Raw genomic sequence first — 27,586 nt, 5'->3', positions numbered from 1 at the left:
ATCTTTATTGACAGTTTGAAGAGACCATATCTGCTCTTGCAATTAGCAAGAAACTTTCCCTTTCTGTATAATTTTCAGTGTTGGCAGAATCTTGCATTTTAAAGGTGAGCCTTCCAGACAACCATTGGTTTTGTATCAATTTTTCAACACATTTGTAAAGTACAGTCCTGTACATGCTTCTGACTATCCCTATTCACCAGTTTTAAGGAGGAACATTTCCAGGTTCACCACATTTCCACATTTCACAGCTCCTTAAAAATTAGGTTATTAATTTTCTAAGTGAAGCCATGAATAATGACTTCATTCTGAGCATTTCTACATTGGCAGACACTAATGACTTTTTTCCATTCAGCCTCTGATTACAGAGAACAATGATTAGCTACTCCCTACAAATATAATTAGCTGATTAAGAAAAAGGGCAGAGGACATCAAAGCTCTTGGAGCAAACAGTCTTTGGATTGCAACAATCAATTCAGTGACTTAAGAGGATAAAACACTGCATTCACACAACATATGTAAGCTGTCATCTCCTCTAACTGTGAAGCTGTCTCAACCACAATAAAGAACAACGTTTATGAAAGGCTGAAGAAGGCTCTTTCACTTTCTGAAAACACTACAAGTTTCTGGGGTGCCAGCAGTGTTTGCTGTGGGAGGCACAGCTTCCTCAGGCTTCATTAATTTCTAAGATACAAACTCAGCGTGGTCTCTAGCTTTATCAGAGCTATTCATAGCTGGCCTAACCATTACTTATTCCAACTATTCCTCATCACATGAATCTCAAAAGGTTGCCTCCCTCTGATCAATGTGGCGTCTGAAGATCTAAACTTTATTCACACAATTGATAAGGTTAAGGAAAGTTATCAGAAAATGCCTTTCATCTTCACACACCCTCTGAAGTTCACCAGAGTACGCTATTTTAGCCCCATACTGACTATCTCTAAAAGATTGAAGCTCCAAGCTTTCATATTTGAAGCTTTCAAATATGAAATATGGGCATATGACTTCTTCAGAAGAAGAGACAGCATTTTCCTTAGAGCTGATTCCTGAAGATCATACTCAAAAAAAAAAAAAAATTCTTCATCACAAAACCTCTTCAGATTCAGTAACAACATAGGATGACCTTCTATGACCTTGTCTTCCCTATCATAAACAGACACCAAAATGTAAATGAGTATATAGGTAATTATTTGAAAAATTCCTGAACAAAACACTCCTTTGCATATACCCTTGTCTTCCTGGGAAGGGGATGAAAGAAGCAGCATGTGACACATGCTAGTCATGTTACCTAATACATTCCTGAAAGTGCTCACGAGCGCCTCTAAGATCTTGTATACGTAAGAACTTACTCCAAACCTTCTACCTCAGCTGCATATGAACTGCACTGCTTGCACTGCTGAATGACATAGAAGTATGTGCATTAATGTTCCATTGCTTTAGAAGGTTCACTCTCAAGCTAAGGAAAAGAAACAGGAAGGAGAAGATAACATGCAGCAAAGGCAAGCTCGAACACAGCATTTAAGAAAATGCTGAGTTTTAACTTGCCAAGTTTCTGACACGTTACCCCTCAGGGTTGGGATTAGACACTTTATGAAGGAGCTGGGTGTAACTGGGCCTCCACAAAATGCCTAGGGGTCTGTGGTGCACAGCAGCTACAGCATCTCTGGGATCTTGCGGGATCTTAGGTTACTCAGCTTTTCCACAGGTTAACCAGAATCCTTCCTACCTAACTGCACAGCTAACTTGCCAACCTAGCTACTGCTTCACTTTGCAAGCACAGTACAGTTATAGCTTTGCTCTAGTTCCGTCCTACTTTATCTCCATATCTGTGTTCCATATGGAAGTGTATCGATATAATCCCCACTTCCTCTGCCTCACTTCCTCTATTTCTACATCCATTTCATTTCTCTCACCCTGCCTATTCATAGGCAGGCATTAGAAATCACCCCAGTGTAAATATGGTTGGTGCTTTGTACTCTCCATTTGTAATGGTCATCATCCCCCCTTTTTCTTCTTCCCCACATGCTCTTAATCTCTCTCTACCTTCTGCTCCCATGGTGATCCCACTAGATTAGAGATTCTCCACAGTCAGAGCAAGGAGGGACAGGGTTATGCACACTCGCATGCAAGGTCCCAATGTCTCTTCACATCCCTCTGCTGTTATATCTTACCTGAGCCACCTAGACAAGATGCAGCAGAGTAAGTGTACCTTAAAAGCCCATATTACAGCGTAACATTCACCACTTCCACTTAGCAGGCTCTCTTGACTCTTGTCAAGTTGGGTTACAATTCAGAAGGGCTCCCATTCTGCTGCTTCTGCAACAGCTGCCTTGTGCATTGCCACAGCCCTCCCAGTATCTGCCCCTCTTTGCTTGCTAATAAGCATAGAAACACCCAAGCATGCAAAAAGGTGCAGTACACTGCCTCTCAAAACTGCTATGACTCACAAACCATTGGCTGAAGAGACCTGCTGGAGAGAGCGATATGGCCGTTATCTCCTGAATATAACGATTCAGCAAATAAACCAGCTGGAGCATTTGCCTGTCAGCCAACCACAAGTTCAGCATTTCAGCTTTCACAGATAAAGGCACTGCGAGCACACACATTTCCGCAAGGAATGAGATAAGTGAAACCTAATAGAGCTTCCTTCTGCTAGGAAAAAGCAACCTAGCATTTTACTTGCATGCATGCTTGGTGGTCTGTGAGACCAAGCCCAAAGAACAAAGCTAGATTACAAACCCACACACATGCACATCTCTAGAGCCAAGTCCACAGTGAGTCCCTAAAGTAAAAACGTATTGACTTATAATTCATTTTTTTAAAAAAAAAGAATTCTTTGAGATATTGTTTTACATAAATATCAAAGTAGTGTTTTGTCCCCTAAGGCAATTAAGGGACCAAATATTATATTTCCAATCATAAAACCTTCTGTCATTATTAAGTATTATCCTGTTAACACAAAGTTATCTATATCTTAGCTAGTGTTTTATTTGATTTCTGCCTCTTCTTTAGGACAAAAAATATCTTGTGAAAACATATTAAGATTTGTGACACAACATTAAATACAGAAGTGTATTTGTATACATGGGAGAATGGACTACTAAAACATGTCTTGCCACAAAAATATAGAAACTTGAGCTGACATATAAGCAAAAAGTCTCTTCTCGACTCAAAATGTAGACACCACATTGCTATAATTTTAACTACTTTCTCAGGGAACATAACCTAGTTTCACAGACAAAACATTTGCATGTTAGCTCAGGGAATAAAGGGGAAGGTAAGCACGTCTGGAGGTGCAGCCAGTCAAATTCAGACCACTGATGTTTGGGAACTTGAACAAAGGGCAATTTCAGGCATTCCAGGTGCCCAAATCTAGATGCCAGTGTCTTGTGCAGAAGGCACATGAAGCATAAGCCTGCCCCATCTACATGAAACCCAGCCTGCACAGTCTTCTGAGGCTGGGCCCCAACAACAGTAACCAGCTTTTATATACAATCATAGCAAAAGCAAACACAGGGAAACAGAAAACCCCAGCTACTGGTGTTTATTCGACCTGGAAACTCATATTTTTCTTATCTAGAAAACCACCCTGACCACAGGAGATCCTGGCTAATAGCATTCTCTAGTTGCCCACAAAGCCACGAAGCACAAAATCAGAAATGTATCTTTCAGAAAAAGAATCATATCGAGGCACAAAATTGACATCACACAAGGAAGAACCAAACTCCCATTTGCTGGCACAAGCACTCACCTCAGGCGGAGCTGGTACTCCACATCCAGCTCCCTGGCACCAGTACTTATTTCATACCAGATTATCATTGGATAATCCGACTCTCAAATGCCTGCCGGCACGTAGCTGAGCTTCAAGAAGATGGGTGGAGACTGGTCTCATGTAGCATAGCCTCTGCCCTAGTAACAAGGGATATTATCTGGATATTTAAGTTCAACCCTTTTCAGACAGGGCAGAGGCTGCAATCCACAGCTCTCGCTTCTCTGTGAAGTACTATCACTTTCTGTTAGCCAAGAAAGTTGTCGGGGAAGAAGGACATATCCCAACTGACTCTTAAAACTTCTTTAGGGAGCTGAGATAATTCAGGTGTCCACAAACCTGTATCTCAATAGGTGAGGGAGAGGGGAAAAGAGGCTACAGGCATCTCTAAGTTGTCATGTAACTAATTTACTCTGCCAGGGATCTTTCAGAATAATTAGGAGGTATTTTAATGAATGCAGGTGCCAGACATTATGAACTTGACAAGAATTTAGGAGAAAATATACATAAGGCCATTTGGTGATGATTCAGGTATACATAAACCCACATTGCTAAAATTATCTGTGCAGCCTACACAAAAATTTCCATGAGTGACCACCCAGATCTCGCTGCTCACATCATGTGCAGCTTTGATTCAAAGCCATCCCAAATTTACTAGCTCTGATCCCAGCAAGACAGTTTTTAAGCTCACTACTTCTACCGCCATCATCTGACAGCGGAGCTTCTTAGCTAAACAAACATGACGACTATCAAAGATTTCTCTTGAGCAACATAGCGAGCGTAATGACGGAAACATGCAGCAGATAAAACATCACAGGGCTGACACACAGCAAAGTCAGCAGTCTGGCAATAGTTAAAAAGTTTCTGTGTAGGCGCTTTGCAGATGTACGTTGCTCCTGCCAGTATAAGCCTCAAGACTTTTTGTCTTTATTGAAACTGGCTTTGCTGACATGCGCTTGAAAGCCCTGTGTGTGTACTCTCCAAAAAAGTGAAAAGAACAAAGGGAAACATGGAATAAGAGATGAAGCCTAATTTATTATATACTTATGGAGCTCAGGCTGCATAAACAAAATACATAGTCATAATACATATGCATCCTTCTCCTTTTTCAAAAAGACTTAAAGACCCAAGACTAAAAATGTTTACTCCTCTTCTCCATCATGTCTGTTTCTCAGCCATCAAATTAATGAGAATCAACTGACTGAAATGCAAAAGGGCCAATATTCTCATTTCATTTGAGAGCAAAATAACAGAAGCCTTTGCCATACAGAGAAGCAGCAGAAAAATATTTGGTTCTTCCAGATGATGATGTGCTTGTATTTCTTCTCATGAATATTCAATCTTCAGCCTAAGACTCTTTCAAATGCACAGAAGATTTACACTGCTGTTTTGTTATTTGGCAAACTTGCTACAGAAAGTTCAGGTTTAGAGCTCTACTTTCTATATGAATTAACAAATTTCCCCAAATTGATCAAACACTGCTTTTTTTTTTTTTTTTTTTTTTTTTTTTTTACAAATTCATAAATTCTGTCTGGATTATAAACTCTTGTCTTGGTCATGTACCAGCATATTTCACTTTGGTAGCACAGTCATATTTTGCATGACACTATGACTTACACAGCAAAAGAGAAGTTGAAAAATGAACTCTCTGCTTTTTCCAAAAGCTAGGCTTAAACCAGAGGAGATGACATATTGATTTCTGTAAAATATAATATTACACCTAAAAATAAAAAAAAATAATTAAGGACTAGTTCTGAATATAAGCTTACACATCACTGTAGGCTTCCCAAGGAAAGCATCACCACTCATTGCTTGCACTTTTCCAACAGTCTTCCAAAGGCATTAGCTAATGACTACCCACAGGATATTAGTGTAGTTAGAGTTCTGGCCAAGTGTGCCACTCATATGCGAAAGCTGAACTGACTGCAATTTTCCTCCATGCAGAAAGCACCAGTTCCAGTGCCACTGCTCATAACTATACCTATATATATATTTATATACACATATACATACATATATGAGGCACCAGAAAAAACGTTTCTGTGGATTAACAATATTGCTAAGGATCATAGCTGTGTTTTATACTCTGTCTTGAGACGTCTATTAGCACTGGCAAACATGAGCAGTGACCTCGTTCAGGAGGTAAGATTTGCATGAAGTGTGGTGGAGATGAAATGATACATAGCTTTATAACTGCAATCCATTTTCAACATCCGGCAGAGACAAAGATACATCCAAAAGTCAGAGATCTGATGACTTTATATGACTGCTCATATACAAAGCTTTATGTTGGGTAACCCAAATAGCAGTTACATGTAATTTTGTGAGTTTTTTTCTACACCGTGTGATCAGTATTTAGTCCTAGACCAAACTCTGTGCTATGTTAATTTAGGGAGCTAGATCCTTCAGTTAAAAACCTCTGCAAGGGGCAGAAGCCACCAACTTCTGGAGGAACCTGCCATGTAGAAGAAATTCCTGAAGGAGACTATATCCTTGATGAACAACTAATGTTTTTTTTTCTGTCTTGCAGTGAGTTTCCTGAAAGAACATGATGCCAACAGAATGACTTGTGCACGTCACTGTCCCAATCCAGCTCAGCATCAACAAACAAGTCTGTTCTCCCAGATGAGTTAACCTTGAATAAAGAGTGAGCTCCAACAAGACCTGAAATCCTGCATTCTTCAGCTGAACAGTGAACAGTGGCAGTCTCCTGACAGCATGCTGGGATACAGGACACATGCGGCTGTTGTCCTTCACCTCTCCCAGTGCAGACTGCCTTTCACACAGACCCACCACAGCCTGCCAGGCCACAGGCATCTCTTCCAGGTTCCCGCTCATCCACTAAAAAAGTTTGCTCACCTGGCAGTAAAGCCCACATAAACTCCAACATTTTTCTAATAATCCAAAGAGACCTCACTGCCCATACTCTGGGTGGGCTGACTTCAAAAACATTCACTCAAGCCACTTGTATGGCATTTTTACCAAATGTCTGTACCATTTTTATATAAAAAAACTTAAAAAAACAGTTTCTCACCTTAGCACCCTTTCAAATATAATTACAATTATTTGACAAAGCTACTGCTACACCCCAATAGATAATGAGATAGATACATAAAGTGAGATTCAGCAATAGTTGTCTGCCAGACTTGGTTTTCAACTCCAGCTGCCGGTGCCAAGCTACCATGAAATCCATTTGCTGCACTAGTTTATACGTGAGGTGGTCATCTGAAAAGCGCACAACCCACTCTCGTCAAACCCGTGCAGCTAACATTTGTTAAACATCTGATAAAGCACTGAAACAAACTGCCTTCTTTACTTAGCAACATGCCTTGAGAACAGATTTTCTCCTGATTTAATGTGATAGTTCTGTCCGTTATCCCATTAGAGACACGCTGCTAAAAAGAATACCCAGGGCATCCCACTGCCAAACAACTGGTTGAAGCAATTAGATGATCTTCACACATCAGGTTTTGATTACAGAAAAATGGTCTCCTAAAATACCCATCTATACTAGGTCACTGAATGAGAGAAGAGAGAAAATGACTTTTTTCAGACTTTTTTTTAATGATAATTATTTACTTCTACGAGAAAAAATGCTCACAAAACAGGAATAGATTTTAACATTTCCATGCTAGTGCATTACATGATGAGGGGAAGACTTTTATTGACCCTAGTCACTACAACAGATGACCTACATATGATGATACAGGAAGAAGTATAGCCTCTATTTGGTTAAGAAGTTTCACAACATCCTTTACCAGCACTATCTCCATAAGTGTCCAAAAATCACAACACTAATAGCCCCAAGAAAGAACACCTACTCCACATTAAAACTGTGAATTTATACAGAATCATTTGCTATTTTCTTAGGTCAACAAAAACAAAACACCTATTGACTGCTAGTTCAATGTCTACAGTTTGCCTTGATAAAATTACCTTAATCTGAGACCAACACCCTCATTAATTGCTAGAAAAGAACATATCATGTCTTCACATCTGACAAATGTTTGAGCAATTAATTGTATAAGAATGATGTTAACACATGCCAAAAGAGGAAACTTACAACAGATTTAGTGTAAAAAACATCAAACGGATGATTAAGCTGATAATACTTCAGTGAAATGCATCGTTTCATTTCTTACCTCAATAATCTTGTCATGAATTTTCAGGCCTTCTGCTTTGTCTGCAGGTCCATTTTCCAAAATTTTTGACACATAAATTCCCTCAGCAAAAGATTCCTCCTGATTGTTCTGTACCAGACGATAATGGAAGTTGCAAAAAGGGCCACATTAGTGCAAGAACTGAAATGGTTCTAAAATCAGCAGCAATGAAAAATGCAAATCCACCTGAAATATGTGGCTGGCTTTTTTAACTAAGGATTAAACTCCTTGGGATTTTTTTTAACTTACTTAAAACCAAATAGTCATTAACAAAAAGGATAGAATTAATGAACTATTCTGGCATTTTTGACAAGATTATCCATTTACTTCTGGTTATTTTAGTCCATATGAGACAGGAGGTGCAATGGTAACCAGATCCTTGTTAAAATATTTAAAACAGACCTCAAAGTTCACAGCAGATACTGAGTATTATGTACAAAGATAGTCATAAGAATGGAAATCCAAGGATCCTCTCAGAAAGGACAGTGATCTTGCAGTAGTGTTGCTTGTAAACTTTTTCCTAGATTCGAAAATAATGCCCCAAGACACAAAATGACATTAGTTAGCAACATGGAGCAGTGATACGATTTGGTTGGAACTGGTTGACCTCATAAATCTTATTCACATGAGAGATTGAGAGTTTGCTCAACTGTGAAATATATAAAGATCACCTATGGACAAAAAGAGAACCCACTTCAAGTTACCTTTACACCTTTTTTAAGTATAGCCCACACAAAGGCCAAATTTGAAGCTAGTTATTTATCTACCACAGCTGGAATGATATACCTGATGTTGCTACACTTGCTAAAATTATTTCATCACATGATAGAGTGCAGTCCCAAATGTCCAACATGGAGTTTTAAATCATTATTAATAAAGGCATAATGTCAAAATAATAACCTATACAGCTATAAATAAAGCAATTTTTCTTTCACATCTTTTAGGCTTTGCATAAAAGTTTACATGATGCTTATTTTCCTTCTACAACCAGTGAATCAACATTCAACATTGCAACTTATGTGTGTACAGATTTCTAGGAAGAGGTCCTATGCTTTCAGGGAGAAATCATTTTATTCATTTTCTAATAAAAAATGATAAAAATATAACAAAAACTGAAGCCACTAAGAAAGATGCTTTACAATGTATGGCAAATGCCCCATGGAGGCTCAGACCAGACAGACTTCAGTTCAAGATTATGATGTTGTAAACTCCTCTTGTTTTCCTTTGTCACAGAAGCATATAATTGCCAGATAAGAAGCAAAACAAACTGAGTAGTGGCTCCAGAAATATTTTGAAATGGCAAACAAACAGATCTCTACTCATTTGAAGTGACAAATGCAACTCTGATAAAAGAAGCATAATAGTCATTAACCAAAACAACAAAAAAAGGGTTTTCCTGTTCTTTCCTTTGGCTCTGAGCATGTTAGATGTGACCTTATACTGATTATCTAGGAACTACCAATCAAACAACTGTCGTAGTATTTACAAGAAGCAAACACCATGAAACTGAATTTGTGAATTCAAGGACTCAAAAGATCCCAAGCCTCAGCTCTGTCTCACAGCTCAGGCATCTTCTTTCTCTTCAATTATCAGTGTTGGTCAGTGGTGGGCCATGATCATCTCCGGCTCCTAAGCAGAGCAGTTCCCTCCAGGAACAGTCCTAAGAACCTCCATACAATTATGACTTACTCTTTAAACGTATTCATTCACAAAGCCTCATAGTTTTCATATCAAAAATGTTTCCTGCATACAGTGAACTGCATGTAAAAACTTCAAATGACATCCCCCTAAAAATTAAGGGAGTGCCAAATTCCCTTTTACCTGCAAAAGCCCTGCATTTTTCCCGCAGATGTAAATAACAGAATTCACCTCACAATCCGAAATAAAGATTGCTTGGACTTCACTACTAGCATATTCAAAGTATGAATATTCAAAGTGTGTGCATTTTATCCTATAGTCTCCTGTTGTTTCATCTTTCCACTAGAAAATCTAACAAACTCTTGCTTTAGATTTCCTAAAATATGCATCTGATAACTGCTGTTCTTCATATTCACCCATAAGGAGCAGAAATTCTGCATAGCAGGCAGTAAACTTCTTTGGCTTTAGTGCTAATGGGAACAGACTATTTGGCACCACTAAATACAGCTTTAGAGCTATATAAATATATATATATAGCTTTATAGATAAGTATATATATAAAACTTATATATAAATATAGCTTTTGAGCATTGCAAAACTAATGTATAGGGGCCCATTCCCCTGCCCAGTAATAGCAGGAGGTTACAGCTCTCCAACTCAAAATAAAAACAACTGATCAGTACATAATTATTATCAAGCATTCTAGTCAACTATTAATTTTCCAGTTCAACAAGTTTCTTTACTCTTCATAAGTAAAGACAGTCCTGATTAGTACTTTTAGAAGAGAAAAAAATGCATATTCCTATGCATATTCTAGGACTTTTAATGAGCTTTCTAAAGCTAGACTGATGATTTGTGAGGCTAGATTAATTTAAGATACAAGATCAATGAAAACTGTATTTCAGCTCACAAAGGAATAAAAATTGAAAGCAGACATATGAGAGCAGGACATGTGCTCAAACTATCTCAGCTAGAGATCAAATTTTCATGTCTCCTTAAAAGAAAAAAAAAAAAAGAAAGCAGTTTCCAAAGTTCTAAGGGCTTAATCCCGCAACACAGTCCCGGAGACTTCCATTGAGCAGTTTGCATGAATACATCTTACTCATGGGAACACAGTGCAGATGAGCCTAAAGTTTTAAAGAAGAAACAAGGGAGATCCCTTTCATGAAAAGGAGAATCATCCAATCCTCATATGATTAGGTGTTCAAATGGTAAGTCTAATTTTACCTGGTAATATTCAGTTCTTTAGCCTATGGTGCTGATTCAACACTTACTGTCATCCAGAGTAACTCTTTTACTACTAATGTACACAATAACAGAAAATGTAGTTAAAAAGTAAATTATGTCTACTTTTATCTTTACCTGATTGGGTCGTCCTCCTATAATATTGAATCCCAAAGTATCGTTTTCTCTGTGCAGCATGATCGTTAAAGGTTTTGGTTCTCCCCCCTAATAAGAAAGAGGTGAAATAATATTAAAGAGTATTGCCTCAAAGAAGAACATGTTAAGTGAAATCACTATTTTTTTATTTTTTTTTTTTTGCTGGAGAATATGTAAGGTAAAGTTCAAAGGAAAATTAGGCTGAAAGGCTGATAGCAAAGACTTTGTGCTGGAAAACAAACAAGTGAGAAGATATGTGTCTCTGAAATGTAACAGGTAGCTAAAAAGACAGATTATTTTAAGTGTTGATCAGGAAAAACAAAGCATGCTTTTACTGGTAGGAATGCTCAGCACCACTGAGAGGCTCCAAATATTTGTTAGTCTCTACAAAAAAAAAAAAAAATCTGTATCTGTATTAACGTTTAAGGCATTAAACACACAGGTGAAATCCTCAACATTATAAATTCCAGACCCAAAAGCCATATCCATACAAGTTTCGTAGCAGCTTATAGGAAAAATACAAGAATGAAACCCAAATCTTTATCCCAACGTTTTACTTCTGTTCCAAATAGAAAGAGTTCAGAAAGTATCTCTGTAAAGATTTTTTTTAGGTGAAGTTTAAATATACAGCAAACAATCAAAACTAGTGATGCAACCAAAATTTTTTAAAAAATAAAATAAGTAAAGAGAAAGACACCTTCTCCTTCAGAACAGATACATAATTTTCTAAGTAATAAAATCAAAACACAACCTAGAGGCTTGAGCAGAGCTAGTTTCCTTAAATTGTTCACGTATAAAAATAGTCACATTTCACGAAGCATAATCCCTACCAGAAAAAAAAAAAAGCATTAACTCAGTACAGTAAGGCATCTATGTTTGCCATTCTGCATAAATTGGCTGATTAATGCAAATTTGACACCTAAATATATTATACATGTCTAAACATTCAAAATACATCACATAATGTCAAAGTCCACATTTTATTAACTGTGACAGTGACATGTTTTATTGCGGCACGATACAATTAATTTTAATGAAGTACTTTTCCACGTTATTGATAGTTTTTCTTCCAAGTGCCTGTTTTGCTCGTTAGCCCGGTCTCCTGCGAAAGACATTTCTGTGAGGCAGAACATACAGCAGCATCTACCGGCAGTGTCCAGCTATGGCACATACTCAAGAGTTGCCCAGGAGGTGCCTTCACACCAGCCACCACGCGTACGTGCCAGTTCCCCTCTTAAAAGCCTGATCTCTCTTCTCCCTTCTTCTGGTCCTGCTTTCCTCGCCCATCCCACACGGCGCATCCTGGCTGGCCTCCATCCTAAGACCCTATCGCATCTTCCAAGGGATGGAGTGGGCGCAGGAGCGCCCCTTCCAGCCAACACCCTGGACCTCTGGGATTAGCTACGCAAAGGAAATTGGGCAAATAAAGGGAGGAAAAGATGAAGTGTTAAAGTCTCCAAGCGCAAAGTGTCTCAGTGCCAAGAAGCCACAGGCAGCTCGCACCAGGGACTCTTTAGAGCTATGTCCCTCTCCCCATTTCACGTGGAGCAGCGGATGCTCAGCACGTCGCTGTACTTCAGCAGTGAGCTGGCGGCTCACATCCTTCCCTCCTGCTTCCCAAGGGTCTATGAAAGAGTTTTCACTTCCCAAAGATCTATAAAAAATGGAGGGAAAAATATCTTGAGTGGAGCTTAAATTATATTAAATCAGCCCTCACCAACCAAGAGCGCCAGACTCGGCACATCCAAGGAACTGAAGCCTGAGAAAGCAAAGCCCTCCAAGCACATAGAGCCACCTGACCGGTAGGCTCAGCAGCTCATTCAGTCTGAAGGACACAAGTCCCCATCTAAGCAATGTCATCGGATTCGATAAAAGGGAGCAGTGCTGCATGGGTCTCTGCTGTCAATGGTGGCAGCTGCTATTTCACTCCCCTGAATGCAACAGACTTTTCCGTCTTTTCACAATAGTTTCCAAAGTTTCTGAGGATTTTTTGCTCCAAAGGATTTTTTTTTTCTTTCCAGGCAACTCCAGAGTTGCTCACACAGAAGGCAGCACCGCAACACCCCCCTCGAGGAAACCCGCACTCAGCCCACTCCGAAGCGCTGTCCCCTCCCCGCTGCTGCCCAGCGCTCCCCCGGTCACCGCGGCCACCCGCCGCCAGCCCCGGGCTGCTGTCGCAGGCGCCCGGCTGCGGGGCGCCGCGTCCCGGCGCCGCCCCGACGACACGGGGAAGGGCGCCCGCCGGGAGCTCGGCGGGCTCGGGCGGAGGGGGGTTCCTCACCTTGCCGGGCTGCGCGCCCGCCAGGCTCCTGGTGATGCTGCTGATGTGGCTCATGTAGCGGCCGAACTTGGCCTGGCAGCGCCGCGCCGTGAGCTGCACCTCGCTCTGCAGCGCCGACAGCTGCGCCAGGAGCGACCTCTCCCTGGGGCTCCACGGCGGGGCCGCCCCGGCGGGGGCCGCCGCCGGCTCGGGGCTGCCCCGCGGTACCGCGGCCGGGCGCGGGGGCGCCGCGGCGGCGCCGGGCGGCGCGTAGGGGCAGGCGGCGAGGTGCGCGGGCAGCTCGGCCAGGCGCACGGCGCGGCCGCAGCCGCGCGGGCTGTAGTCGCACTTGACGCGCAGCCCGCGCACGAGGCTGCGCAGCGGCAGCACCGGCCGCAGCTCGGCGGGCGCGAGCGGGCGGCAGCGGCGCGGGCAGCGGCCCCGCCGCGCCGCCCAGGGCAGCAGGCAGCCGGCGCAGAAGACGTGGCCGCACGGCGTGCACAGCGGCTCCTCCAGCACCCGCGCGCACAGCCCGCACTGCAGCTCCGCCGCCACGGGCGCCGCGAAGCGCGCGGGGTCCAGCCCCATGGCCCCCCCCGCCGACACCGACCGAGCGGCCCGGCCGCCGTCCCGGCCGCGGCTCCGGCCCCGGCGCCGCTGGAGCCGCTCCCGGCGGGCGGGCGGGAGGGCGGCGAGGGGCGGGCGGAGCAGCGCGGGGCTGAACGTCCCGCCGCGGCCCTCCCGCATCGCCGCCCTCCCCGCGGCCGGCCCCGCCGCGGCTCCTCCGCCCTCCCGCCGCATCCTCCTCCCGCCGCCGCCGCGCAGGGTCCGCTCGAACGCAGAGGCACCGGCCTGCGGGTCGTGGAAGACTGGGTGGTTACTGAGTGCCAGGGTGCTGCGGGTTGGGTGGTTGTTGAGCGCCGAGGTTGGGTGGTTACCGAGTGCCCGGGTGTTGCAGTTTGGGTGGCTATTGAACAGCAGGGAATTGCAGGTTGGGGATAGGAAGCTGCCAGGAGGGCTAGGAGGGCAGGTTGCTCAAGGCTGTGCTGCCGTCATGTGTGTGCCCCACAAACAAGGTATGTGCAGGTAAACAAGGTGTGCACATCCACATGCTCAGCTTGGCTCCCAGGGCAAGCCCTTCTGCACAGCTCTGGGGTATGCAGGGACGCATGGGAAGCTCTGCTGAACTCCCTGACTCTAAAAGTCTCTCTCTTTTTTTTATTTTTTCTGCCACACCAAAAACGAAAAGGAAGTGCAGTCCAGGTAGCAAAAGTGCTTGCTGAGCTGTCTTAAAGAACCGCATATGTCTAAACGACACTTTCATTTTAAGAAAAGCAGAAACACAGCAGAATCTCCAAATGTGTAGTTAGGATCGATAACCCGCCTGGATCCTGCCCCTGTCTTGCTGCACAACCCACCACACTCTGAAATATGAAACCCCTTGCACATTCCCCACATAGCTTCACTATTGAAAACACAGGGGCAGATCGCTGCCCCCCAGCCCTAGAGAACCTCCCAGAAGGGTTGGAGCCCTCCAAGGGGCTTCCTCAGTGCTCTCCTTCCCCCTCAGACACTGGCCCTTTGGGAAAAGCTGGCAGATTTGGCCCGAATGGGCCCAGATCAGTAGCTCTTTTCTGGACTTGAGGAGCGTTGAGGCAAAGCCCATGTCTCCCCGGCAGTTCTGCAGCCCCTACATCCAACTCTGGCTCCTCTGGCAGCGTGTCCTCAGCAAAGCTCAAAACGTCTCCTGGTTCTTCCTGCGACGACGACAACAATGTGGGGGCTCTGTCCCTGAGTGAAATAGTCGTCCCTTTTTCCTCAAGCTAGCAGGAAAACTCTGCCCGTAGATGCCTCTAGGACCATACCCAGGACTGCAGATCTTGATTTCATCTACCCACAGTTTGCTTAACAAAAGTTTCTCAGCAACTTTTAACAGTAATTTCCTAACAATTGCCAGTGCCCCATAGAACAGCTCTAGACCCACATACTGCCCTGAGTAGCACCAGCATCTTATCATTTCTGACTTGCCACACAGAAAGCCATGTTTTTGCTCAGATTGCCATGAATGTAATATAAGTAGACAAATAAACCGTACCCTCATGTAGTCTTTCAGCTTGGGGAAGAAACTCTCTGTATCATATGATACCATAAGGCATTTTACTGGAAAACTGCATTGTCTCTCACTCAGAGAAGGAAAAGGTCGCCCCATGAAATCAAATATCCCAAGGAAAGCATTATGCTATTTATATTTAATGTTTTTAATCATCTGGTATTTCCATTTATTTTAATTGTATTACCCATAGAATCAGTTTCATTCTGAATGTTATACAAAATGTTTTTCAAAAAGTATTCTCCTCATGTATGTTTTTGCATTTGACTATTTGCACTCATCATTTATTTGCACCCTTTCTTCTGTCCAAATATCATTCCTGATGCATTTTTTTTATCATCTTATATGTGGTCCAGCATCTCAGATCTGGACAAAGTGGCAACATCTACGGTCCAAAATTAACCTGAGTGAAGGAGGGGGCGCAAACACTGATCCTGACTCTTAAACTTCTAAACTGTTAGGCCTAGTCCCCCTAGATAATTAGGATGTGACCCTAATTATCCTGCTTTGGGGCATATGAGCCCAAGTGTAAGAACATGAGCTTCTCTGGGGGTTCTGGGCCTCTTTTATTTACATTACAAATGTAGCCAAGGGATGATGTGGTCTAAAATTCTATAGTCTGAGAGAAACCTCTGAACTTCTAGATTTTTTTTAATCTAGTTGCTTAGTTAAGTGAAAGTTTGGGAATCTCATTGAAGGCATCTTTTTAGGATCATGCATAATCCTTGATGGAATGTCAACGTGCTGGCAAAACTGTTTGAAAAAATTCTTTTTTTCTGTTTTGTTGTTGTGTTATTGGAATAAGAAATTATCTGTCTTTGCAAAGATATCAGGGCAATACAGGTGGCTGAGTTTATAGGAAAAGTATTTTTTTCTGTGCAGGAACCTGCAATGCAGACAATTGTACAAAAGTCATCTAAAAATAGCACCTATGTGCATATCAGGCCTCCATGGTAATGGATACATATAGATAAATAAATTCAAACATTACTAATGTGCTTACATGGGATTATTCCTCTTAGTCGTATTAGTTCCTATAAAATTAGGAAATCAAACAATCATCATGCTGAGATTTCCTCAGAGAGATCACTCTGTTGTAACCCTGTATGATCCTCCGAGGTGTCAACATCTAAACCTCCAGGTTTTGTCCTGCCATTCCAGCCATGGTTGCAGTATGACAATAAAGGAGGAAAATGCAGATTTAGTGAAACAGGAGAGGCGCAGGAACAGCAGTGACATGGCCCACGGCTGCTACAGCTCTGTACAGCTCCAGAACTGGGACTGCACCCAGTAATGGAGAAAATAAATGTTCAGAAATGGCTCATCTCCAAGACAAGCCACAGTTCCGGTTTCAAGATCTACAAATAACTTAATAACAGATGTGCCTCTCTTCCAGTCTCTTTTAACTCTGTACATATTCAAGACCTTCCAGCATCTTTTCCCCTTTTGTTTTATGTCATAAAACAACAAAAGTCATTTAAAATAGAAATACACCTACTTTCTGTGTCACGCTCGCGTAGATTCACACATATGTGCACACACACAGGCTTTGAGGAAGGATTTGGGGGGAACTGTAGCTGAGGGGGTTATTTTTCAGCATGCAAAGCCTGGCCATGCTCATGAAAGAAAGAGGAGGAAGAACTAGTTCAGGGGTAACATCAGGGGTTATCTCTGCACATAGCTCTTGCCTCATCCTAAGAGGATCTGCAGTTTAAAGTGTGAACTATACAGCTGTTTCCAAATCTTCTGATGAATAATCCCAAGATAAGAATTGTTGCTTTGAAATATGGCAAATAAATAGAGAGCCTTTAAATTCTGGTTCCACTGAATCCTATGAGAAAAATCCCATGAACTTTCAACTCACATATGTGAGAATAAAGCATATATTTTTACCTCCCTTCCCCCTCCTCATTTTCATAAGCATTTCACAGCATTATTCATCTGTAGGATTTCAAAGGAAGATTCTTTTCCCTATCACACTAATAAAAACCTGTGACTGTATTAGAGCCAGGACAACTCAGTCCTTTGACTGAGAGCAGAATTTAGACCTGACTGTTTGCTATTAAAACTTGTTATCCTCAGGAGTTCAGAAGGAATGAATGCCATTGGACTTTAGAGAACAAATTATAAGCATTAAGTGAATCCATATAATTCACATTTCCTTATACAGAGACACCTCAGAAGGCATTTTTTTTTCTTTATTTTCAGCTCAGCAAGCAATTTTCTGCACTACAGTCTATCACAGCAGCATATTGAGAGCTTAAGGCACTGTTCCTAAGATGAACAGGTAAAGAAGCCTGAAAGCTCACGGTTATTTTTGGAAGCCTAAACAAGAATTTTAATTCATTTAAGCAAAGCAGTTTCCAGAAAACTGCAGACATACAGTGAAGTAGTTTATGCAGAAAAAATGGTTGTGATCTTTTTTGTTCATTGGCACGAAGACACGGCACAGTCCCTATTTAGTTACATTTGATATCGATGTATCAATATGTGATCAACTTAGACCATGGGAAAAATGAGAACAAGTCTTAAAAGTGGGAAATCTGCATGTTAAACTTGCCTCTTTTATGCACTGAGTGGCCGTAAGCAAGTCACACAGCTACTTTGCACTTTGCACTTCACTTACTGCTAATGCTACCCAGTAGACTTCACAGTGTTCAGTTTATGTCCCTGTACAACCCATGTCTCTAGCCACACCAGTGCACAAGTCCTTAGGGTAGCCAGAATAAAAGCCTGTCCTTTTCAACATAAGCCATGGGCAAAAGCACAGTCAAGTGCTTGTTGTGAAGCCAAACCCGGGAGATGTGCCCCGAGTTCACCCCTCGAGGACAGAGCCTGGCACAAACTGGAAGGAAGGAAAAGCAGCGGTCAGGTTGTGCATGATCCAAGAGTCAAGCTGCCCAGTGCTATAAAGGCCAAGTGCTTGTGAGCATTAGGCATCTGAAGAACTTCACCATTGGGAAATAAGGACTTTAAAGACTTCTAGTGGCTCAGCATGTTTGTTTTTGAGTCCTACATGTTTATACAAAGTCCTGAGTTACAAAATCTATAGATAGGTACAGGTACTGCAGGATGCCTTTTCCATCCTGTGTGAGACATGGGAGTGCCATGATCAGTGCTGAGCAGATGAAGGGCTGGGATCCCTTTAGGGTCTGGGTCCTAATGGCTTACATAAGCTGGAAGTCTGTGATGGAGCAGGCCAGGGATTTTCCTTTTTCATCAGGAAGATATTGGCAAGGCAAGACTGTAATTCCAGTTCTGTGTAATATCTCTGGCCTTCCCTGGATTGTCAGGAAAGGCAGTAGTGAGAGCAGGGAATAACCGAAATATGGGAAAGAGAAAAGAAAAGCAGAGGGCAGCATTCTGACCCAAGAAGCACATAGGTGAATTGGGCAGATGTGGAGTGAAACCAGCACTGAGCATGGGGAGTCCCTGGGTCAACTGAGGAGAGAAACACAGATTGTTGTAAGGATAGGTTTGAAAATGGATCAGGAGCAAGTTTGTAGGTAGAGGTTCGGAATGCAAACGTCAGGATTGTAAGACTGTCTGAGAATATGTATTTCTTTATATCTCAAAGGCAGAAGACTATATGCTTGCTACATAGCACAAAACAGATTGATACACTCCTAGGGTTAAGACAGTGTTTAAGTCTATTTTTTTTCTTAATTGTCTACTTTTCTATGATTTTTACCATGACAGGAAAGGAAGAAAAAAGAAAGAAGAAGAGGCGAGACCCACGCTGAGGGAAAACAGGCCTGCCAGTGTGTTAACGTCTCACATTTGTGGGGCCTGTTAGACATTCCTGCAGTCCAGCAGGATTGTCGCTCAACCGCCTGGTAGAAAGCTTGGCACTGGCCTGCGCGCTTGCTGCCCAACTCGTGCCAGCCCCAGGAATCCCAGGTCCGAAATTTGTCCTTGCAGAGCTAACCCACAACATGCTCTCCTGCTGCAGACACCTCCTCGTAACTCAGAGCTACCCCAGAAGGCTTCGCAGATACCAAAAGCTTTCAGCATCAATGTTTTTAGCATCCAGTAGCTCAAGAAGAAATCTACGAAGCAGAAGATTTTTCACTTTGTTAAAAAAAAAAAAAAAAAGGAAAGAAAATAAAAAACAGTGACTACTGTCATTAAGTAGAACCACACACTATTGCCAGTCTCAGGTGACATGACAGAGCCACACACATTTCGGGAAGTATTTACCTTCCCACCCCAAGAGGCGATCTCTCCAGACAAGGGTCAATTCCTTGCATAGCCAGTACTTGGTCAACCAATAAATTCATACACAGTGTCAGTTCCTAGAGCTTCCTTTCCAAGCACTATATTAGCTGAAAAATCAAAGATGCAAAAACAGCCACTTGCCTAACATTAGCAAAACCAGATATGTCATAAACTCAAAAGTAGAAAGAGTTTCTAAACTTAGCGTAGCTCAGTGAAAGCTTTGGCATCAGTGACAAAATGCTGCAGGATATTACCACCTTTCTGGCTCGCTCTTGTGTGTCTCTTGCCAGTGTTACATTATGTAGTGGTTAGAAAACCACCTTCACTTACAAATTTCGTAGCAGTAGCTTGCATATCTACCTGAAAAGGAGAAAAATTGTGTGTTCACGGGTATATATAAAATGCTCAAAGTGAAATGTACAAAATATAGAAGAAAAGACATGGGAATTTTGTGGAAGGATTTTCAGAACTCTCATGTAAATCCTTGAATTTAAGCCTTTGAAATTAAACTTAAATATCATTGCCACCAGAATGTGGCTGCCTTAGTCTCAGCCAGACAAGCAGCCTGAGAAATGTGTGAAGGGAATTATGATTCCTATGTTCATTTTAACCTGACATGGACTAGAGAAAGCTATTAGTAAGTTAAAAAAAGAGGACAAAAATGAAAGAAAACATTTTTAAAAGGTTGCTAAAATATAATTAGTTAATGAGAATACAGGAATCTATGCATTATTTCCGTGTTCATAATCTCCTAACATATACAGAGCAAGAAAACAGCTTGGAAACACACAAAAAATAGACTTAAAGTGTAAACAAAAATGATGATTCCAGTGTCCATATAGGTTTTAAGATGAGCGCATCAGGATATGCTGCTGCTCCTTTCTTGTCCTCTGTTTGTTTGTTACCCTCACTGACCTTCATGCACTTTGAAACACCAGGTTCAGAGCATCCTGTTCAACCACTAGCCTGTTGTCTCCATGTCCTTTTAAAATATATTAAACAAAAATGATCAAGGAACACTTTCCTTTTTGAGTGTTGCCCACATATGGAATGGGAGATACTCCAAATATTTCATGAACCCCAAAGTCAGTCCCCTAAAGAGCCAGCTTGTTAACACAAATAATGCACTTTTTAGAAAGGGAAAGATTTCCACACTTAATGGAATATTTTAGTATTCAAGAGGGCATGATTACTAGACATGCTTCACTTTCTCCATTAGAAATTTAAACTATTAATTGCATGTCTCCTTATTTGATGGTAGAAAGAATCTGAAAAAAAACATGCAATTGAGCATAAAAAAATTATGGTGGTAAATCCAGCATAATATAGAGGCAATTATTGTGAGCACTGAGAAGGTACACTTAGATTTTGCAATTTTTCCAGCTCTTGATCTATTTTGTTGTATTTTTCCTCCAGCTGCTGTTATCCTAAAGCTCTACTACCACAGATAACTTATTAATGTGCCTAAATTAAAAAATACATAAAAGAGATTGTTCCAGGAATAAACATAAAATCATCATCATCTTAAATTAATCCCAGCAACTCCACAACTTTTTTTACTCTCCCCTTCTCAGTCCCTCTAGGTGAGGGAAAGGCCACACATGAGTCTGCGTGGGAGATCTCAGAGGAAAGAATGGAGACCTCCTGATACCCTTTTCTCAGTAGAAGACATCTCCAAATTAGGTAGGAAGCCTCGTCAGAATTAATAAAGATGGTTTTCCTGTGAGTTATGCCTGGTGACTGGATTTCTGATTTCCAGTAAAGGTGGAGTTCACGTTGTGGCATCCTTCAGTGGGAAGAGCCCAGGAAAGGCTCTCCTCTGCAGTGGTTTACCATTTTTAATCCAACTTCTAGCTTTTCTCCTGTACATTTGTCAAATTTAGCCAATATGAATCAAGAGCTCAAATGTAATTAAGGAGAAGACACAAACTGTCATGCACATGTTTGAGCTTGTGTGCGTGGAGATGGACAAGGGTGCACCTCACTTGCTCAGGAGACCAAACCCTGAGTCTTTGAAGTGTGTTTAATACAACTGAAAAATTTGCACAGATAAAGAGCTGAAATTGTGACTGTGCTTGCAGGAGTGTAGTCCATCCGAACACTTCCTGGAGAGTGGTAGCAAAAAATGCCCCTTTCACCTGTTTCTGGAAATGCCAAAAGTGCCAAATTGGCTTTTTTTTTTTTTTTTTTGCTTCATGATTTAAAAGCTCTCATCTTAATAAGGTCAAAATGGAAATGAAAAGGAATCAACCTTCTGAAACTCAAAAAGTTTTGTCATGTTTTGAATTTGACCAACAATGTCTACTCATGCTTTTGTGTGAGACTCTGACCTATAAGATCTAAGATGACACCAGTAAAGCATACTTGGAGAAGTTAAATCTACCTGTCCCTAAGCTCGGTATCATCACCAATTCATAAACATTAATTCTGGTGTATTAAACTTTCTAATGACTACCTCCTCCTAAACTGAGGATTGCACAGCCTGATAGTCTTGCTTTGGCATATTATGTCGAAGTATTAATACGTCTGCTACCTGCTATATTGCTTCATCATTACTTTTTTTAACCAATAGGGATTTCAGGAAAGAAATTTGAGTTTCAGCAATGCTGAGCATTCAGACAGTAATGCCAACAGGAGGTAAGATTGCTCAAAATCAAATGTGCTTTTGGAAGGGATGAGTGTGCTTTGCTCTTCATACTTTGGAGTAATGTCCCATTTATCACACACAAATATATTTTGTGTCATTGCCTCCCATCACCCTCCAGCTGTATAATGGTGCATCAGGTTCTTCTAGGATCACGGAAGAATCAGATCAATAACATATAATTTAGCGTAAGAGTCTGCTATTAACTTCTAAGGGGCTCTCCACCACGTGAGATAAACTGGATTTGGCCCTTGGTTATGCTTTAAAATGGGTTAAGACACTGCAAACTGTTTTGTATTAATCTCATATTTTGCTATAAGGATTTTCTTTTTTTGTTTGTTTGTTTTAATAGAAGCAGGGGATATGTAAGCCAAGGTCTAGGAGGACTTAGTATATCTGCTTAAATGCAAAACTCTAGGGGCAAGTGTGTTATCTGGTCTATGCAGAAACATGACTTCAAATTTATTATAGCTCATTTTAAAACCAGAAAATTTGCCAAAATTAGTAATGATCCAAACTGTAATAAAAGCTGAAGTCCCTGCTAGGTCATACATATTAATATAACATCAGCATAAAATACCAATTTAAATTCACTGATGCCAGTCTCTATCCCATGACAATACGAAGCAGTATTAACAGCTCCCGCCAAAGGCTTTACTGTTAAACGGCAGGAAGGTGGTAGAGGAGAGACACAGAAAATATCTTTTTCTACAGCAATCAGATTTTAACATTTCCTAGTTTTCTTGATCCCTACATCACAGTAATTTATCAAGATTTGACCAAGCAGTCATTCACTGCTAAGACAAGGTCCAAAAGTTAGAGTCTCATCTGAGGCAGGAGGTAGATTACCATGTTTTCTAAGAGCTGTTCTATTCCTACATTCTCTATAAGGCAGATCAGTTCAACTAATAAAATATCCCTGGGTCTGTTTTTGCACTGTTTGGTAAATTAGCATTTCATTTACATAACTTTTGAAATGGTTTAGCAAATGCAGCCTTCTGAGATCCCTTAAATCCTACCAATCCTCTGCAACACCCACTGCCTTCAAGCAGTATGATTCAGATATGCAGGCGCTTTTCTTTCCATTGGTTCCACGTTTAGCTTCATTTGAGCAATGAAATTACTCCCTCCTTCCCTTTCCACACAGATAAGCCTCTCCTAAATAAGTCCAGCTTTGAGCGATGATCAGCCTTTAGTGCAGTCTGGCTAACCTTTTACTTAGACCTGCCAACAAGTCAAGTCCAGGGAAGGCAGAGCTCAGGCTTGACTGTTGTTATTCCTGATTTTGCCACTGACGTGCTTTGAGATCTTTAATAAGTTAATTAACCTCTGTGACTCAGTGTAAGCACTGGTGTAATGAACACAGTAATGCTTAACACTGAGTCCTACAGATGTAAGGCATGATAAAAGAGTAGAAGACTGTTATTATTCCTAATGATCATTAGTTTGAAATCATAATCAGGCAAACCCAAAAATAACAAGACCATTGCAATTAGTTGCAAGGTAGGGTTGTGATGTTTAATTATCATGGAAAGGGTACATGATGAAAAATACATTGCATATTTTTAACTGTGCTACGTAGGCTAAGACAAGAAATAACTTTGTGGGGTATCTGCAAGATATCTGCAAAAAAGTCCAGGAGAAACAGCTCTGAAAAACAAGGTCACTAAATCTTACTGTACCTTTTCCTAGCATAGAACTTTCTTCCTATTGTGCTGGACATTGTGGCTATTATATGCATGTTATGTGTATATTATATGTACATCAGGCTTGTGCAGTGAAAGATAACAAGCCATAAGGCAGCTTATCACTGCCTTTGTTGTTGCTATTATAGATTTTACTATTCTTAAAACTAATTATATGTGCTATCTGGGGAACTTCAAGTTTGGATGAGAGCACTTTCGTGCTACATGCTATACCAGGACATTAAAAGGTATCTGTGCTCTAAAATAGCTAACCAAAATAATGCCAAGCCCTTTACACAGCACAAGTATCTTTCAATTTCTTTCAAATATTGCCCCTGGGATATAATTAGATAAAGCAAAGAAAACCTTTTCCATTAGTTAAGATATTAGTGATCAGGACTTAATACTGGCAGCCCCAAAGTATGCATTCCTTTCTAGCTATCAAGAACTTTCCTTTATGGACTTGTATCTTTCAGCCTATCAAAGAAAAGTTTAATTTGCAGCTGAAATCCTGATCCTCTGATGAATCATGTTTTCTTTTGAATGCAAAGGACGTCTGTCTGGCAAAGTTGGCAGTCTGACCTCCATAAATATTGTTCTATTGATAAAAAGAGGAATTGGATATAAGGACTATCCAAAATAAATATTTTGCAGGGATTGTGGATGACTGAATACAATGAAGCAAAGGAATGTTATCACATTCTGAATAATTCAGACATAAGCCGAAGCGAATATTAGTTTTAGTTGAAAAACTGTCAAGTGTAGTTTGCACCTTCAGTTTTGTCTGGGAAATCAAAATGGACACTTGTTTCAGGGTTGCTATTTTTCCTTTTATCGTTGGTAGGGATTTGCTCTTGATTTTTTTGGGAGCAAGCCTGGGCCTCTTCATTTCTAGAATATCTAAAGCAACATTTCAGCGAGGTATTCAGAAACATCCTGCCCTTTGGGTGAAGATGTGTGGGAAAAGAGCCCTCGGTGCCCTCGTCCCACACATCCTCTCCTTCGTTAGGGGCTGCTTTTCTGCAGGGTCCTTGCATGCTTGTGGCACCAGGGGCTGCTTCCTCAGCATACCTTGGGGTGCTTCCAAAAGGGTAGGGGTGATGCCGGTGGTTGAACCATCCCAATGGAAAATCAGGGACACAGGACACAGGCAGGCTGGCTGTCCCGAAGGTCAAGGGAAAGAGAAGTTGCGTTGCCCCCCTTGTTCCAGGGGACCATGGAGGCTCTCTCCTCAAAACCCAGCCCCCTCCCCAGGATCGTGCACTCCCCTGCTGCCCCATCAAGGACTGTGCCCCAAAGGACACCAGGCACCTGCTGTGTGTGCTGGCAGCCCTCCTTTCTGCCCATTTCTCCTCCAGAGCATGAAGCAGAGAGGGAATGCACAGAGGGAGGGCATATTTGAAAAGCTGCAGCATGAGCACAGTCTTCAAAAGGGCTCTCAGCACAGCCAAGTCACATCAGATGAGAGTCTAACAGAGAGGCATCAACAGGACCATACTCTCAGCCAGCCATCATAATCCTCCTGCTGCACTTTCCCAAGTGAAGCAGCAGAGCAATTGCTTTCATCAGGGACTATTTCTTTTTTCCTTATTATCAATGGATTACACTGCTATGTTGCTGCAATATATAGTCTACGAATAACAAGATGTGTCTATTTGAAAAAAGAGAACTCTTGTCATCAGTGTTGAACTATATACCAAAATCAAGGATAAGACATGACATAATATTTCTTCACCCTCTAACTCATTTCTTTGTCCTCTAACTCAGAGCACTATTATGACTGCCATGCAAGAAAACATTTTGCATACATGACAGATACACCAAGAATGGCTATTTCTCTCTTCCTATGAATCATTTTATTTTCCATATTGTGCACCTCCTGGAAAAGGTATCCTATGTCAAATATACTTCAAAAATATAAATATATATATTTTGCAATAAAGCCCCAATAACACAATACTTCTGCAATAGAGTATTTAGAAGTAGTTTCCTCTGTACTGGAACCTCACGGTTAAACTTCCCTTGTTTGTTTATGTTCTCGATTATGGAGATGCATTATGCATATCAGCTGTCCTTGTAATAGGTGCATCTCTGCACTTCTGCTCTCTCAATAATTCAGAGAGAGTTGACCTTTAAAAGCTGACCACTTCTAAAATGTGTTTAAAATGTGTTGGCATCACTTAAGACTACTCTGCCTTTGTAGGATTCATGCAAGGCCCCTTTGGCACAAACTGTGTATTGGACATGTGTCTTGGTCTCTAAAATTAAAATGAAAATAGCAAAAGATTGAGGTGGCATTATCTGAGTTGGTCAAAAAGACGTTTTGTCCTAAAGGTGAAAAACATTCAAAAAAAAAAACCATAAGACACCAGAGAATCAACAAACAATTTCCCTGTCATTTTAACAATTTCCCCCTGCATTTTAACATGCAGGGACAAAAATGTTCATTTTACATCTGTGCTGCAAAGTTGAGCCCGAGAGCAAGTGTGGTGCTTGGGCAGCCCTGGCAATGTCACATCATCCTGCTTCATCCTGCAGCAGCGCATCGTGCCAGGCGACAGCCTGCAGGAAACCCAGCGGTGCTTTCCTGGCCGTGCTTCGTACAAAAACAAACAGTTCACCTGAAGAAGAATAAAGAACCACTTGTAAAATGAGTTAAGCAAAAAAAAAAAAAAATCTGAGACAAAGAAAATAAATAGTGGTTCATGAAAATGTCACGCAGCAGAAATCAAGGGCACCAAATTCCTCCAACAGTCTAAGAGAAACACAGTTATGTTTGTTACAATGTCATCTGTTAGACTGCGTATTCTGAAATCTGCCAGAGGTTAATCCAAGCATAACTCTATCCCTTTGTTCAATTATTTAATACTGTTGCTTAAGGAAAAGAATTTACTTATAAAATATTCTCAAAAATAAGTACTGTGCTGCAAGTTATAGAAGTATCTTTCTAATGTACCAGAAGTCTGATTTCTAAGCATAACCCTAAATTACTGAAGAATTTGGCTTTAAGTCAGATAGTGTATGATGTATCTCTACATAACAAATTTCGTCTCTTGTCCTGTTTTCTGCCTATTCTAATTCTTACAGTTTGAATTTTAGGATTTGGAATTTATTGGGGATCTTGGGGGTGAATATTAGAAAAACAGTCAATAGGCCAGGAGAAACCTTTCCTTCAAGTCTCCCATGTTAAATTTGAGTGGTATAATAAATCTTTTTTTTTATTGGAATTGCAATAGTTTCCTAAAGGTTTTTCACTAACAAAAGGCTTCTGCACCTCTACAAAAAGTACATACCAAGAAAAAGTTTTAAGTATATGTTTAGTGATAGAGCATGAAGACACAGCAAGTTGTGCATTAGTATGGTACTCAATTAACGCCTTAAACCTTGAGAAATATGCCAATTACTTAGTGATGCTTATGCTCAATTGGCTTCTTGCACTTGGGCTTGATTTAGGATGACTAGATATTTTAATCTCTTATAATGTAGCTCACCTTGACAAGAATACATGCAGAAATTCAACACATCTTTCTGCTATTAGAATAATACATAATCCTTGAAGAAAACACAAATCTACACTTACAGCTTGTAAAAACTGACAATTATTTGATGATAATTATCCATTAGTTTCTACTATAATGATAAATAATAAACCTCTTAGCCAATATTCACCTAAATGAATATTGAATATTGCCTTTCTTTTCATGATTGATTAGAATTCTTTTGCA

General features: G+C 41.1%; 1 protein-coding gene across 1 annotated transcript in view; it reads right to left on the bottom strand.

Moving 5' to 3' along the window:
* Window positions 1–13,792, bottom strand: part of PDZRN4 (PDZ domain containing ring finger 4) — a 235,716-nt gene extending 221,924 nt beyond the window's left edge. The window contains exons 1-3 of the mRNA XM_088524125.1: window positions 13,226–13,792; window positions 10,927–11,013; window positions 7,909–8,016 (exon numbers count right to left, since the gene is read on the bottom strand). Coding sequence (XP_088380251.1) covers window positions 7,909–8,016; window positions 10,927–11,013; window positions 13,226–13,792 — 762 coding nt within the window. The remainder of the gene's footprint in view (window positions 1–7,908; window positions 8,017–10,926; window positions 11,014–13,225) is intronic.
* Between the last annotated feature and the right edge of the window lie 13,794 nt (window positions 13,793–27,586).

Source organism: Tinamus guttatus, unplaced genomic scaffold, assembly GCF_059628265.1.
Source record: "Tinamus guttatus ecotype Peru unplaced genomic scaffold, ASM5962826v1 Tinamus_guttatus_pri_ptg000206l, whole genome shotgun sequence".
NCBI lineage: Eukaryota > Metazoa > Chordata > Aves > Tinamiformes > Tinamidae > Tinamus > Tinamus guttatus.
Note: the sequence above shows the minus strand (reverse complement) of the source record. Positions and strands in the feature narration are given on the sequence as shown.